This window comes from Siphateles boraxobius, unplaced genomic scaffold (assembly GCF_051911475.1).
Source record: "Siphateles boraxobius isolate OS27281-9 unplaced genomic scaffold, OSU_SipBor_1 61, whole genome shotgun sequence".
NCBI lineage: Eukaryota > Metazoa > Chordata > Actinopteri > Cypriniformes > Leuciscidae > Siphateles > Siphateles boraxobius.
This window is the reverse complement of record NW_027509188.1, coordinates 9,029,731-9,046,763: the sequence shown is the minus strand read 5'-3', so window position 1 is coordinate 9,046,763 and position 17,033 is coordinate 9,029,731. Positions and strand designations below refer to the sequence as shown.

The window sequence follows — 17,033 nt, the reverse complement described above, 5'->3', positions numbered from 1 at the left end:
TTTAAATGTTTTTAATAGTACTAGATTTTCAAAGCACTAAACCGAGGTAGCTCTGCATGAACATGTGGATTTATAAAAGAAATGTATTAATTTATCGTTTTAAAGTCGTTCTAGTAAACTGACATCTCTTATGACATCCGCTACAAACATTGCAATGCTCATGTTGAAGAATAAGAGGAAATGTCAGAAAACTAAGAGACAGAAACTTTCATTGAGAAAAAAATTATATTCAGGTTTCCACCACACTCATCTACTATTATGTACGATTGCAAGCTTGTTTGTTTTTGTGTTAGTGGACATAAAAAAGGTTTATTATATTGGCAAACATTTATTCTTTTTGATAAAGCTCTTTCTAGAAAAAAAGTAAAATTGTTTTTGTTATTGAAAAAACTTCCTGACCCCTTAAATGGTTTCTGCACACAAACATCTGGTAGTGTTTAGCCATTAACAGAATCTCACATATTAGACGTGATTCAAACTCTTTCTTGGCAGTTACTTTTATCCCTTCATTCACCTTCATTTAAATATGTATTTCACCAAGAATTCAAAGCCAAATAAAAGTCCTGTTTACAAGCAAACAAAGGTTTATATTTGCATGTCGATTTCTATGCACTCCTGTGATTTCAGCGTGTGAACAGGACTTTTATTTTGGCCTGTTGGTATGACGTCATAAGGCTGCGCTGCATGTGTTGTGAATCGGCTGAAGAAGAAAGGTTTGTGTGCAAACTATTCACGCAATTTCATAATTTTTAACAAGAACGGTTAAATGAATGTTTGATTATTGAATGTAACAATTTAATGCTTTATCTAAAATTAATGGTAACTTTTACTAATCAGCTTCTAATGTTAGTTTTGAGTGTTTTTGGTCTAATAAGGTGATTTAAGTCCATTAAGTCTCTCTCTCTCTCTCTCTCTCTCTCTCTCTCTCTCTCTCTCTCTCTCTCTCTCTCTCTCTCTCTCTCTCTCTCTCTCTTCTCTCTCTGACTGACTCTCTTAACAGTGCAATGAACTACTGAACTAGAGCTGATTGAGACAGACTCAGAGATTTAGTTTTGAGTGTTTTTCTTTCTGTTAATTATTCTCATCTTAAATAGGACGAAGTGTTCATAAACAGAGGAAAAACTCCTGGTGAAGTGACTGAGAGCCAAGTGACACATTATTATAAAGATGGCTTTTATAAAAGAGGAGAGTGAAGACAAAGAGGAGTTTATTAAAGAGGAGAGTAAAGATATAAAGATGGCGTTTATTAAAGAGGAGAGTGAAGACTTCAAGATTGAAGAAACATTCAGTTTGAAACAAGAAGAAACTGAGGAACAAACAGGTTGGTTTCACGCTGATCTCAGTCATTTGATCCATATTAAAATGTCCACCTCTACAGTAATGAGTGATATATTTTTGAAGTGAGTCTTAAAGTGTTTTTATTTGACATGATGCAGGAAAGGTCGCCTCATGTGGACAGACATGTTGAGATCACATGACCAAACAAATGTATTTTTCATAAAAAAAAAATCCGATAAAATTATATTACTCATAAAAATAATAACAAATTTTGGGTCAATGATGTAAATACAAAAATTAATAATACCTGTTGCAATTGTTCAAACATTAAGGATGTTGCGTACACATAAATTCATATAAAATTTTTAATTAAAGTGATTTTAGTTTCTTCATCTAGATGTATTGGCCATAGCCTTAAAGAAATGTTACGTGTTGCGACCTGATATAGATGCAAATCTATTTTAGAAATACAAGTATTGTATACATAACATTTGGGGTCAATAGTTTTTTTAAAGTATTTAATACTTTTATTAATGAAGGACACATTAAATTGATAAAAAGTGACAGTAAGTATATTTAGGCTCTAATGTTACAAAATATTCTATTTCAAATAAATGCTGTTCTTTTGAACTTTCTATTGATCAAATAATCCCGACAAATAAATCGAATCAGTTTCCACAATTTCCAGTAGTAACAAAAATAGTATAACTAAAATCCTCAATCCGAAAATTGAGCGTTAGATCTAGATCAGCATAGATAATAATAATAAATGTTTCTTGAGCAGCAAATCATCATATTATTCAGATTTTTGAAGGATCATGTGACACTGAAGACTGGAGTAATGATGCTGAAAATTCAGGTTTGATCACAGGAATAAATTACTTAACTATATATTCACATATAATACTGTAATAATATTTCACTCTTCTCCTAGCAAGGTGCTCCGCTCTTGCTGCAAGGTCAGAATTTTTACTTCACTTGGCAGTGGCATCTGGTAAAATAGTTTTAAATAAATAGGCAATAATAAATACATTACTAATAATAGCATAATTACTAAACTGAAATTACATGCTCTAAACATTTTTTTTTTACATTTTTCTCATATTTTACGGAGTAAACATAAACCATCTGAAATATAAAACAAAAATCCCAAATTGCATAAAAATCTATTCAAATTATACTAAGTTAAAGTACTCTGTATATAATCCGTCAATTGAATATAAATGCACAAAAACAGCATATCTAGGATATATATCTATCATGGAAAACAGTCTGCGGTGGTCGCACCACATGATATTTGGTCGCACCACATGATATTTCATAAAATGGACGACATCAGACAAAGTTTGTTTATATATTATGATGGAAATATAACTACAAGTGTTTAGATTTTGTTTTACTGGATTACAAAGAGTGCAGAAAATAAATTTGAGTAATTTCAAAGACGTTTTTAAAACCGAAGTTAGGGCAGGACGGTCTCACCACATGACATTTTGACACTTTAAATAACAAAACAATTACAAATAACTAAAGTTTTTTGAAAAGTTAAAGTGAGTACATACATGGGAGAGGTACTACAAAAATACAGTATCTTTATATGCATTTAAACCCGTTTTTACCAGAGATGCACTGATTACAATTTTCTAGGCCGATTCAGATTTTTCATGAGTTTGGCCCACCGATACTGATTTAGCCGATTCCGATTAAATTTTTTCTAACCACTTTACAGCAAACACAAATATTTATTTTCTATCTTTTCTTTAATAGAAAATTCTTTATTAGGAAATTCACACAAAAGTGCAGTGTTATGGTATGGAAGAACCATTTTTACTTCCGATGTTCAACTAAAGAAAATGTGATATATTTAATTATTTAGGAAACTAAACTTCTGTATGAAAACAGGTAATGGCAATATATAAATAGCAAATAAAAATAAATGTAGCCTTGCAGTATAAAGATATTTCTCAAAACACACACAGGCCTATTGCATTCACTTGTACATCAATGGCAAGTTTTATTCCACAAACAGTTCTTCTCTCGTCTGCCACATGTCCAGCCAGGCTAAACAAGCACTAAGCTCAGGCAAAGTCATTGACCCATTTATTTACAAGTGCAGGGCTTAAAGTATTCCGGCACCGTGCCGGATCTCCGGCGTGTTGCCGTGAGGGAAAAAAAAAAAATATATATATATATATATATATTAGAGGTGGGCATAGATTAATTTTTTTAATCTAGATTAATCTCACTGTAATCTTGGAATTCATCTAGATTAAAATGGCTCATTTGTATTCTGCCGAAGGCATTGAGAATATGTGTGCTACCCAAATAATGACTAAAAGTAAGTCTTTGAGAATAGTTTGCCTCGCGTAAGGATGTGAATTTCTGCCAAGATTGCCATTCGACAATAGAGGAGCAAAAGTCGAATATCATTCGAGAAAAAAAAACGCACACTCACAATGACAGAAAGGGAGGTCAATTTCATCTTTAGTGATTTGTCATCAAACAAACTGTTTATTAATTGAACAAGTAACATGTTTTCGTCATTTTTTTTACATAGTACGCTAATTCGAAGAAGAAAAAAACAATAAGCACAACGTAGCTACAGTCCGTTTTTGCATCGCCGAACCAGATGCTTGTTAGATCAAAAAATAATGTCATATGTCATAATGATTTTATGTGAACCTGCCTTTACCGGCAATAGCCTCCTCCTTTTTAAACAAATTAGTTTTCAATCAATGTAAAACTATTCGTGTGACAACTATTCCTGCGCAATACACACACATTACCGCGGGATGGCGGGTGTTCATTTCATAAACTGTACACAATGTAACGTTAGCTTATTTAACCTGTTAACCTTTGCCAGTGAGCCGACGCTCTGAAGCGTTTTTTTGTAGGCTATAAATTAATGTATGTCCAAAAACGGATAATGTCATACTTTTTATTAGTGCTATCGTGGCGTAATAATCTGTTTGGTTGTAAAATGTATTACCTGAATGAAATGAAATCGAATGTATCGTCCTGTGGAATCATTCATTCACAGACAGCTTACGAAGATGTTCAACTAATAAAGATCTTCATCGCTGGCAAAAATATTATGCATTTGCATCTTTGCTTTCACTAGACTAAATTGTAGATCCACGGCCACTTCATCCAACGCTCTTGATGTTCTTAAATCTTCCTGTTACGAATCCAAGTCGAGTGTGATTGAATATTTTTTTTATCGCCCGGTAAGAGTCTCACGTTGACGCTCACGCAGCACGTTAACGCCGATAACGGCCCACCACTAATATATATATAAATTTGGGAACCTGCGCATGCGGTTTAATATTTTCGAGTCAATTTATTTCACCTACCAATCATATGAGAGGAACGCAACTCTAACTAACGTTACAAGCCTATCAGAAGCAGAGAAGGGTGGGTCCTGGCAACACAGTATGATTGACACCCATACGTCAATGTCACGTTAGCGTTGTCGGCGAAAGAATGGAGCGCAAGTTTATGAAGCCTGGGGATGATGTCCTAGCAATCGATAAAGGACTCAAAAATAAATGGCGCTGGGCTTGGATTGAAGAAAGTAGAGATGGCGAGCCGTTTGGCAGTTGGTGCCAGAAACTGAGAGAGCCCGGGGCTTGTTTCTGCATGATTTGCTCGAGGAAGCTACTGTATGCCAGCAGCAGTAAGAAAGTGCTTGCTCGTCATGATTTAGACTCCGGTCATTGAGCCGCTGCCCGTCCACTCAAACTTACCACGACATTGCCGGGAGCAAATGTTACAGCTGACACACCGTTGTCTATGACTGACCGTGTCTGCGATTTAAAAATACGTGTGTGCACATTTATAGCAGAACATGATTTGTCATTCAAAATTTCGCAGCCACTGGTCACCCTGTGTAGAAAACTAGCAGAAGACAAAAAAGCGTTAACTAGACTTAAAGATGTCATGCAGACTTATGGTCTTGAGTGGAGACAAGTGACCAGCATCCTCCTTGACAACTGTGCAGTCATGAGAGGAAAAAAGTCTGGCCTTGAAACTCAAGCAAGGAAGGAGAACCCTCCTTGACGTATCTGGAGACACCGTGCATATGGTTTCCAATGCTGCCAAGGCCCTCATGAAGTCTGTTCACCTCAGAAGTGGATAATTTCTGCTCCGATGTCTATTATGATATTGAGAAGTCACCAAAACAGAAGGAGATTTTCTCAGAGTTTCAGAGTCTGCTCCATCTTCCTTCCAAGAGCTTGATAAGACCAATTAGCAACATATTTCTTAAGATGCTGGGGGTGTGCAACAGGCTGAATGAACTCATGGATGTACTGGTGGTGCATTACTTCTATGTGCTGGATCCAAATGAAGAACACATACAGGTAATGCTAATCATTTTGTAGTATAAATTAAGTATTTTTTAATGTGCTGTCTCTGCAGTTAACTATTTGTATTGTATTATATTGCATGTAGAGTGATGTGCTGGTTTAGAGTGTGGTTAGGTTTTATGTAGGAATAAGCAATGAAAATAGCCACAGTGGTGTGTGTGTGTGTGCAGGTGTATATATGTGTGTTTGTGTGATACAGAAGGCTTCTTAACGAAGTGCTGAAAAGATATGCACTAACAGTTGAGGAAAAGAGCAGAGTAGAAATTCTTCAACAAGAACAAGCCACAGCATCCCGATTGGAAACACAAGTCAACCTTAACCGGAAGGCACGAATCTCTGTGCTCTTTACAGAGTTTGACTGATTCAAAGTCATGATCGACATGTTCAGAGGTATCTTGTAGTAGGCTAACGTGTGTAGGTAAAAACTGTAGGCTAAATGTAATGAAAGTTAATAACAGTTGTTGTTTTTTACAAAGGGAACAGCCAGGTCTCCACTAAAGCAGTCATAACCAGCTTTAGAAGTTATACAGAGTTATATAGAAGTATTCAAATAAAGAGCAGTTTATTGTTAAAAAAAAGTGAATAAAGTAAAATTATTTTTAATCAGTATATTATTTCCATATTTCAAATGCAATGGAAAGATTAGTCATTCAATTCCAAGGCAAAATATTAACATACTTTATTAAGTCTGCATTTTTTACCAGGAAATGAAGAAAAGGAATATTTATCTTAAGAAAAAAAATCGCAGTGTTGAGAATTTTCTCTTTTCTCTTCAGCCACAAACACTTGACACACTTAAAACATTTTAAAGATTTAACTCTACTTTAATTCACTGAACTAATATGTAGTTGCATAACCATTGTTTTGATAACATCTGATTATGATCTGATTAACATCTGACAAAAACAATGATTATGCACCGAATTATTACTTCAGTAATTTAAAGTTAAATCTTGAAAAATGTCTTAAGTTTATGTCAAGTGTTTGAGGTTGAAGAGAAAAATCTCAACACTGCGATTTTTTTTTTTTTGGAACAGATTAATATTACATTTCCTTTGCTTCCAGTAAAAAAAAATATATATATATATATATATATATATATATATTAGGGCTGTCAATCGATTAAAATTTTTAATCTAATTAATTACATACTCTGTAATTAATTAATCTAAATTAATCGCATACACAATCTTACAATGTTTACATGGTACAATTTCTGGTAAGCTAGGTTTTTATTATTATTGCTTGACACAAATTTCACGATTTCAATTTAATTTAATTATTGTGATTTGATGCAATATTGACTCATTTGGATAAATATTAGGTACACAAGATAGGCATTCATTTTTCTCAAGAAAAAAAAATCTCACCCAATGCTGTAAAAATACAGAGATATTACCATATCAGCTGGTAGTATTTAAGGTTAAAAATAGCTCCAATTAAATAAAATGCGTGGTTATTACAAATAACAACATTGATATAAGTAAAAATATAATACATACGTAATATAGTAGTAGGCTACATACATTTTGAAAAATACTCTCTATAGCTCTTTTTTTATAGCCAACTATAACATGCTATATGGTCATGAAATGGCTTTCCTGAGGTAACTTAGGGCTAAATGTTATGTGACATAATTGTTCTCCAGCTGTTTTATTGACCTCTTTTCGCGGTTGAAAAACACTGATTGATCGAGGAATATACATTTCGGTAAGTTTTAGGCTGCCCTACTGTATCTTTCAACATTGGTCATTCGTGTTTATTTACAATTAGCTAGAGATGATTTACAAGACGGTATTGTTTGATTTTCGTAATAAAATTAACAGAATCTGAGAGCTGAGATTTTTTTAATATCATAAGTAACGTGCTCTGTCTTGTCTGTTTCCGTGTCCTCTCTTTGGTGCGCGATTTTTCTGTGCGTGAGAAAATGGTTGTGTGACGTGAGAGCGCGTGAAAAGTTACAACACACACACACACACACACAAGCGCGCTTTCTCGGACACACTCATCGACTCACGCACAAACTCCTGGATGCTTTGCATTTATGTGGTACTTTAGAGTTTGACGAACTCCGTTTGTTATAAGTAAATGTTCCAAACAATGATCCAAGCAGCGCGTTCTTGTCTCCCTCCTTCTTTTTACACGAATGCTAGAACGCCTCCGCAAAGGTCAAAACGGAATGGATTAATCTGCGTTATTTTTTTTAACGCGTTATTTCTTCTAAGATTAATTAATCGAAATTAACGCGTTATTTTGACAGCCCTAATATATATATATATATATATATATATGCAGACCGGGTCAAATTCGTTAATAATTTGATTTGGAGTAAGTTTTCCATTACATCTGATATATGGAAATAAAAGCTATTAAAAGTATTTATACTTTATTCACTTTTTTAAAACGCACTGCTATTTATTTGAACTGTATGTAACTGTTGTCTTTAATTCTGTTGTCTTGTTGTGACAAGTTTTTTTTACGCATGTGAAAATAATGTCAAATCAAAGTAACATTTTGTTTTATGTTTTCAGGCGTACTTTCAACTTTTCAGGGATTTTTGAAAAAAATGCAACATGAAAAACCAATGGTGCACTTGCTGCACGTGGAGATGGTGGCTCTAGTTTGAGAGCTCCTCAGCAAATTTATGAAGCCGGAAGCCATCCCACTGAGTGCAAAGACATCATCAAGGTTGATGTCCGGAGTAGAGATTTGCAACTTTCAGACAAAAGGTTGTCTGTTGGAAGATACTGCTACTCTGCACTGAACAAGGCCCGGCTGGAGAGGAAGATATGGGTGAGAAACATTTACAACTCTCTCAGAGAAGGATACATGAAGTCATCTGAGTTCCTTCTCAAAAACCTTCCTCTGGACAACAAGATAATCACCTCACTTTCTGCACTCACTCCCTCTCTTATTCAAGATGACTCCATCTGTGGGGCTTTTATCACATTTGGAGAGGCCTTGCCTAATGTGGTCGCACCAGAAGAGATTGGTTAACTAGAGGAAGAGATACAGGTGTACCAAATAGAGGTCGACCTTGTAACGTGTGCCCAGAACTACACTGAAGAGGAAGGCCGAGTTGATGTAGACTGGTGGAGCAGAGTTGTACCCATGAAAAATCCAGAGAGAGGTGTGAGATTTCCCATTCTGGGTCAGCTGGTCAAAGCACTACTTAGCATTTTCACAGCCCCCCTTGTTGAGGGATCATTTAATCTCATGGATGATATTCTTGAAGCAGACAGGTGCTCCATGAATGTGGAAACGTATGAGAGCCTTGCAATTGTAAAATCCACGATTAAAGCAAGGGAGTGGACAGCATCGACAATGACAATAGACCAGCCATTAAGGTGGTCTTGCCTGTCATCGTATCAAACATATTAAAAACATCTGCAGAAAAAGAAAGAGGCACAACAGGCACAAAAGAAGAAAAGGTTGAGTGAGGCAGCAAGGATTCAGCCATCAGAGATGGCAAACAAACTCGTACGGCAGGCCAGGAATACCGCTGGATCAGCCAAACGCCTCCTCTAGACGAGCCAAACACTAATTTTCCTCCTCTGGACCAGCCAGTCCCTCAGCCAGTCCCTCAGCCTCTTCCTCTGGCCCAACCAGACCCTCATCCTCCTCCACTGGAGCATCAAGACCCTAACCAACCTCCTCTGGACCAGCCAGACCCTTAGCAGCCTCCTCTGGACCAGCCAGACCCTCGGCCTCTTCCACCGGACAATCCAGACCCTCACCAACCTCCTCTGGACCAGCCAGACCCTAACAAAACTCCTCTGGACCAGCTAGACCCTCACCAACCTCCTCTGGACCAGCCAGACCCTTAGCCTCCTCCTCTGGACCAGCCAGACCCTTAGCCTCCTCCTCTGGACCAACCAGACCCTCATCCTCCTCCACTGGACCATCCAGACCCTCAGCCTCCTCCACTGGACCATCCAGACCCTCAGCCTCCCCCACTGGACCATCCAGACCCTCACCAACCTCCTCTGGACCAGCTAGACCCTCACCAACCTCCTCTGGACCAGCCAGACCCTTAGCCTCCTCCACTGGACCATCCAGACCCTCACCAACCTCCTCTGGACCAGCTAGACCCTCACCAACCTCCTCTGGACCAGCCAGACCCTCATCCTCCTCCACTGGACCATCCAGACCCTCACCAACCTCCTCTGGACCAGCTAGACCCTCACCAACCTCCTCTGGACCAGCTAGACCCTCACCAACATCCTCTGGACCAGCCAGACCCTTAGCCCCCTCCTCTGGACCTGCCAGACCCTCTTCAACCTCCTCTGGACCAGATAAAGTCACCTCTGGACTAGCCAAACTCTTTCTCCCTCCCTCTGGACCAGCCAAAGCCTCATCTTCATCCTCTGGACCAGCCAAAGCCTCATCCTTATCTTCTGGACCAGCCAAAACCTCTTCTGGACTAGCCAAACTCTTTCTCCCTCAATCTGGACCAGCCAAAGCCTCATCTTCATCCTCTGGACCAGCCAAAGCATCATCTTCATCTTCTGGACCAGCCAAAGCCTCATCCTCATCTTCTGGACCAGCCAAAGCCTCATCCTCATCTTCTGGACCAGATAAAACCTCTTCTGGACTAGCCAAATTCTTTCTCCCTCCCTCTGGACCAGCCAAAGCCTCAACCTCCTCCTTTAGACCAGCTAGACCCTCAGCCTCCTCCACTGGACCAGCTCCATCTTCTGGTCCAAATGTCTTAAAAAGAAAGAGTTTGCAGGACTTTGCTTACAAACCGGAAAAAAATAAAAAATAAGTGATAATGGCCTTGATTTTCACTTCTAATCTTCAGTTTAGCAGTTCAGTTCTTTAGCACTTTGAGCACTTGTTATTTAAGCACTTTAAGCCCTTGCTGTTGTTCAGAAGAAAACACTTTATTTGACAGTACTTTTAAATAAATGGTGCAAAGCGCAATCATTGAAGAGAAGTGAATCTGTCCATCTCAGTCTCAGTTTACCAGTTTTTTAAGCACTTTAAGCTCTTGTTACTGTATTTTTGTTATTATCGTCAATATTTGAAGATAAGTCAGTCTGTGCAGTTGCAGTTTGTTTTTTCACTTTACCCCCTGCAAGTGTCAAATTTGTGATTTTTATTTTTAATGTTGGTTAATGCTGGTGTTTTCTGCAGGTTTGGATTTATACAAAATAATTGTTTTGTTTAAGCTACACTGTAAAAGATTGTGCTAGGGCTGGCCGATAAAACAATAACGATAATTATCGCAATATAATTTTTCTCAGTAAATGATATCAAGAGTTCGCTAAATGTTCGATAATGTTTATGCGCCAAAAACGGAACGAAACTCATTTGAACCGCGCGCCACACGGACCATTTATCGGTTAGCTCGGCTCAAAGTCCAAACGGTGGTGCAGCGCGAGCTCACTAGAGTAGATGCAATTAACTCTCTGGTTTCTATAACTTTCACTTAGGAGCAAAAATCTGCCTAAAAATTTGACATTGTGATAATTATCGATATCGACTGATGTAAAAAAAATTTTTTTTTTTTTTTTTTTTGCCTTATCACCCAGCCAAAGATTGTGCTGTAAAATATCAGGAAACACTGGCAGCTGTGGTCCCCAGTAGTTTGCAGCTTTCCAACAGTAATCTACTTCACAGTATATTACTGTAATAATGTGTAAATGAGTATATTTAAAAAATGATTTGGAGTAGAAACACAATTGAAAAATAATCATTAGATTTTGAAGTCAATACTAAACCTGCATAATATGCAATTAAATGTATGTATATATATATATATATATATATAATATCTATATCAACTGAATGTAACCTTAAATAGTATAGCGCAGGGGTGCCCTGCCTACGTCACCAACCACCCCTTACGTCACGAACCACCCCAAACATCCAATAGGAAAATTCAACTGCAGTAGCCACCGTTCAACCTGAAGAGGGCAGCACTCAGGTGTTTTTAAACCATATATTGTAGAATTAAAACACTTTATACACAAATGTCAAAAAAGTTACTGGCATCAATGAACAGTACTAATAAAGCCCCATTCTTACAGATCATTAATTTAAAAAAGTTGGTTCAGGGTTTAGTTACCCTTTAAAGTGTTCACCCAAAAAGGAAATTTCTTTCATTAATTCAAAGAAAGGTAGTTGAGAGATTGTTAAAATAGTCCATGTGACTATACAGTTGAGGTTGAACTCAACAACAATTTAAATATTTCTAGTGTTGTGGAAAATTTTGACTTTCATTGACTTTCAGTGAACATTGCAAAGGAATGTCATATGGTTTTATCATTTGCAGTCTGATGTGAGAAGGAAGGAGGAACTTCTCTGAAATTAATGTATGGTATTACACCTGGGCCCGTATTCCTAAAGAATCTTAATGCAAAAAGTAGCTCCTAGTGACAAAATTCTAAGAAAATTCTTAGAAATGTGGGCGTTTACTCCTAACATTAAAGAAAAAATCCTAGTAAAGAAAAAAGTAATTCAGAAAGCATCTTAACCCTTAAAAGAGGTCTTAAGGTCAAAATTGTTAGGAGCACGGACGAGGACTTTTAAGAGGCTTAAGAGTTTTTTTTAGCAGAGGAGAAAATGGCAGAAAGACGAAGAGGGAGAAGAAATAGTAGACAATAGATGACAGTGAGTTAATAAGACACTATAGATTAGATCGTGCAGGGATCATGTTTATGACCGATTTTATTAGAGACACAATAACATCTCTGACACAGCGCAGGAATGGCGTAGTGCCAGAAATTAAATCACTACTGTACATTAAGATATTTGGCAGCTGGGAAAATGCATCAACGCAGCAGTGATGATTTGGGTCTGTCACAACCTTCTGTAAGCAGAATGATCACAAACAATTAAAGCATTCCAGAACCTCTTATTGTGTCGCAGTTCATTTAGTTTCCACTGGACATTCCCACATTGCAATCTCAAAAAAATGCATTTATGAATATAGCAGGCTTCCGCACAAGGAGGGGGAATGAACCGTAAATAATTTATTATTAGCCGCTATAATCTCCCACGTCTGCTTCTGTGCTGTGACACCCGGCCTGATTTTCCTTTAAGGATGGCCTTGTGTTCATCCACTAACTGGGCTCACAGTAAACACTGTTCCTCTGTCCAGTTGAGCTTTCTTGTCCTTCTTGTTTTTTATTCCATGTTTGTTACATTAAAACCAACATTCAAACCACCACTTAAATAGACAGTGGAACAATTTTTATCATTCTAATCTAATCAAATACCTTATAGGAAATTAACAGTACGGTAAATAAAAAAAAGGATTTATATACACAAATATAATGTGTGTGTGTGTGTGTATGAGAATGGTCAAATTGGAAAAATTACGCATGTAATTTCAAAGTGAAGGCTTAGAATAGACCCTAATCACTCTTTTTTTCCTTCTTGGTCAACCAACCAATCACAGTCTTCAAAAGATTGAGTCATACATAGCAACGGGGTCAGCCCCGCCTCCTCACTAAGATAAAAGTTTTTGTCTTTTCCTTACTCAGAGTTGCTCTCAGATCGGTCCCGAATCACTCTTAAGCTAAGACTGCTACGTAAAAGTTTTTAAGCTAAATTAAGAGTTTTCTAAAAGGATTCTTAGATTCTTTAGGAATACGGGCCCTGAAGTGCAGGAGCGAGACACTCTAGAAAACAGATGGGGAAGGACCTCTGAGGTCAGGAGGTCATCTAGTTGAGGGGGGGCTTAAAGGGTTTAATGTTAATATAATGGTTTTCTATTTTAATATATTTTAAAATGTAATTTATTCCTATATCGGCAAATCTGAACTTTTATCAGAATCATCCTAATTTGCTGATTTGGTGCTCAAGAATCTTTTCTTACTATGAAATATTATGATGAACTCTGGAAGTGTTTTTATTTATTTATTTATTTTTATCAGGATTCTTTGATGAACAGAAATTGTAGAACAGTATTTATTTGAAACAGATATAATTTTTATAATGGCATAAATGTCTTTACTATAAACAATTAGACTACCGTATTTTCCGCACTATAAGGCGCACATTCAATGAATGACCTATTTTAGAACATTAACTGTATATAGGGCGCACCGGATTATAAGGCGTATAAAATACTGCAGTCAAACGTTTGACTGGGTTTGCGTTATGTATCCACTAGATGTGCTAAAGGGAATGTAGCGAGTGCACGGCGCCGTAGGCGAGCCGTTTATTAGTAAGCGTGAGCGCACTGGGGCGGGCACGTAACTTAAAATCGCAGCCTGACTCATACGAGTATTCATGTGCGGCAGCTCGCTGACAGCAACTGCTGGCTGTTTTGAATGAGATGACCCGGTTACTGTGAACGCTTTATGAACATTCTCTGACGTGCGAGTAGCGCCGGGGACAGTGTGTCTGTTTCATATGTCTGTTAGTAAGAGTGAGCGCATGTGAGCAGGCACGAGAGCGTTATTAACCAATTGGTCCAATTAACCAATTGATCCATATATAAGGTGCTCTGGATTATAAGGCGCACTGCCGTTTTTTGAGAAAATTAAAGGCTTTTAAGTGCGCCTTATAGTGCGGAAAATATGTTACATTTTATTTGATAGGGGTGGTGAGGGACCTGGATAAAAAGGGGGCTTTTACACTGGGCTCGTTTGCTGTGGTCCGAGCGCGATTGTTCCCAGCACCCCCCGCAGCATTGGTCTGGTTTCACACTCAACTTGATTCTAACAAACTCTGGTGCGTTTGTGTGCATCTTACGTCATCGCAAACGTGCAAGGCGCATGTTAGAAAACACTACACGGGTCAATATATTGTATTTTTTATTAATTTGATGCTATTATCCATAGCTGAGTAAACAACACAGATTTACTGTGTGTGTGTGTGTGTGTGTGTCGCATAAGGTGTCTTTCCGCTGCTTGCAAAAGGAGACAGTGGATTTCCATTAATTTGTTGCCCTGATAGCACGCACTACGTGCGAATACATTGCAGGATCACTCTTGCTCATATCCAAGGTAAATCATCAACACTATCATCCCTTACATGTGTTTTATTTAACTAAATACATCATAATCGTCTAAAACGCATGCGCAGGATACTTTTATTCCTGAACAAGTGCGTACCTGAGTCCGTGTTGCTTTCACATACACGCGAACCGCAGCACGGTTCGGGAGCAACCGAACTCAGACCACCTCCTCCAGGTAGTCTTGGGTTCGGTACCCCAGTGCGCACCCAGGTCCACATGACACCCTTCACATTAGTGATTTTTCATACGAACCTTGCCCCGTTCCGAACTAAACTGCCCGTGTGAAAGCACCCTGAGTGGGGGAAGTATGGGACCACTTTGTGAACCATTGGTATAAATTTTGCTATATGTGTCGTGTAATGCCATTAAACTGGAGTTACCTTGTATTTGTCTCTGTTCACCTTAGGCCTGATGCCACTGAAAATGGAAAGTCAAGTATTGAATGAAAAGGAAGAGAAAGATCATGAAGACCTAACTGAAGAAAAATCTTTTAGTTGCTTGCAGACTAAAAAGACTTCCACAGTAAAAAGAGGTCAGAAGACAGGAACTAGAACTTTCACCTGCTCTCAGTGTGGAAAGAGATTCAATCTACATGGAGACCTTAAAAGACACATGAGAATTCACACTGGAGAGAAGCCTTACACCTGTCAACAGTGTGGAAAAAGTTTCTCTCATAAAGGAAACTTTAAAAAACACATGAGAACTCACACTGGAGAGAAGCCTCACAGCTGCCAACAGTGTGGAAAAGGTTTCACTGAAAAATGGAATCTTAAAGTCCACATGAGAATTCACACTGGAGAGAAGCCTTTTACCTGCCAACAGTGTGGAAAAGGTTTCACTGAACATGAAAAATATAAAGTCCACATGAGAATTCACACTGGAGAAAAGCCTTTTACCTGCCAACAGTGTGGAAAGAGTTTCTCTGGAAAAGGACACCTTAAAGGCCACATGAGAATTCACACTGGTGAGAAGCCTTTTACCTGCCAACAGTGTGGAAAAGGTTTCCCAGTAAAGGGAAAACACAATATACACATGAGAGTTCACACTGGAGAGAAGCCGTTCACATGCCAACAGTGTGGAAAGAGTTTCACTCAAAAGGCAAGACTTGAAGTCCACATGAGAATTCACACTGGAGAGAAGCCTTTTACCTGCAAATTGTGTGGAAAGGGCTTTACTGATAAAAGAAACATTAAAGTCCACATGAGAATTCACACTGGAGAAAAGCCTTTTACCTGCCAACAGTGTGGAAAGAGTTTCCCTGGAAAAGGACACCTTAAAGGCCACATGAGAATTCACACAGGTGAGAAGCCTCACACCTGCCAACAGTGTGGAAAAGGTTTCCCAAGAAAGGGAACACTTAATAGACACATAAGAGCTCACACCGGAGAGAACCCTTACACCTGCCAACAGTGTGGAAAATGTTTCCCAAGAAAGGGAACACTTAATAGACACATGAGAGTTCACAATGGAGAGAACCCTTACACCTGCCAACAGTGTGGAAAGAGTTTCAGATTTAAAGTTGGCCTTAATTGCCACATGAGAATTCATTAAAGAAAGGACTGTTATATATGTCATCATACGTCATTTTACCTCAGTTCACACTGGAGAGATTAGGCTTGTTTGAGATGAGCAAAATTTTGCGCAGAACCGATCACCGGTGATCACCGCGAGATGCATGCCAGTTAGAAATGTATCCGAGTGCAGTCTGCCTTGCTCTGGTGTCATGCTGACGTATGTCAAAAAACTCTCGCGACCACAAGGCGCACGTGTCGGATTCTGCAGTCGCGCGCAGTTGCTCTCCACCGACTGCGCTGATCAAAAGAATGATGGGAAACGACTTGCTGACGGCACAGCTTAATGCTCATTGGTGTAAACCACCGTGATGTATTGTTGTCTTTTAAAATGTTTGATTTTAAAACTCTGATATCATGTTTTATGTGCATACGCATGTTGTGTGTTAATAAACTTTCCATAGTTCCATTTCCTGCTTCCTGTTCCATTCTGTCACTCACCCTCTTACCCGTGTATGTATATATGTGTTTAGATTAGTTATGTTTGTGATTTAGTTAATTAAACTTGTGCACAATAAGTATTTGGTTCTGATTCTCTGCTTGCAACTAAGTTTACCTTACGATTTAGGTTTTGGCTACAGGCTCTCAGTACTGTACAGTAAGAAAGACATTTCCCTTCCCCAGAAATGAATGTTTCTTAGAATTAATAAACAATTGTTCACGAGTGTTCACGGGACGAACAGGTGGGTTGATTGTAACGTTAATTTTACTACATTAAGTTAATTATATTAACTGATCCAAATATTCATAATCAATTATAACCAGTTATTATTGATTATTAATATTTAATAGAGTTAATTCGCTACATGAGAATGAACCCCATTGATTCTTGATGAAGCACAA

General features: G+C 38.1%; 1 protein-coding gene and 2 pseudogenes across 2 annotated transcripts; all 3 read left to right on the top strand.

Annotated features, from left to right (window-relative positions):
* The first annotated feature begins 630 nt into the window (after nucleotides 1-630).
* LOC143718331 (uncharacterized) lies at nucleotides 631-16,805 on the top strand. Its single transcript, XM_077209397.1, has 3 exons — nucleotides 631-713; nucleotides 1,095-1,321; nucleotides 15,026-16,805. The coding sequence occupies exons 2-3, from the start codon at nucleotides 1,168-1,170 to the stop codon at nucleotides 16,168-16,170; spliced, it is 1,299 nt and encodes a 432-aa protein (XP_077065512.1). The 5' UTR covers nucleotides 631-713; nucleotides 1,095-1,167; the 3' UTR covers nucleotides 16,171-16,805.
* Nucleotides 5,623-9,204, top strand: LOC143718449 (uncharacterized; annotated as a pseudogene). The gene is made up of 3 exons (XR_013196389.1): nucleotides 5,623-5,639; nucleotides 5,845-6,035; nucleotides 8,177-9,204. The product of XR_013196389.1 is annotated as an uncharacterized LOC143718449 (transcript).
* On the top strand, nucleotides 9,292-10,685 carry LOC143718447 (uncharacterized; annotated as a pseudogene).
* Nucleotides 16,806-17,033: the final 228 nt, after the last annotated feature.

What these genes read in the sequence shown, in the direction of transcription:
- LOC143718331 (XM_077209397.1), top strand. Translation starts at nt 1,168, where the DNA reads ATGGCTTTTATAAAAGAGGAGAGTGAAGACAAAGAGGAGTTTATTAAA. An exon ending in AGAAACTGAGGAACAAACAG is followed by an intron (nt 1,322 to 15,025) that starts GTTGGTTTCACG and finishes TGTTCACCTTAG; the next exon opens with GCCTGATGCCACTGAAAATG.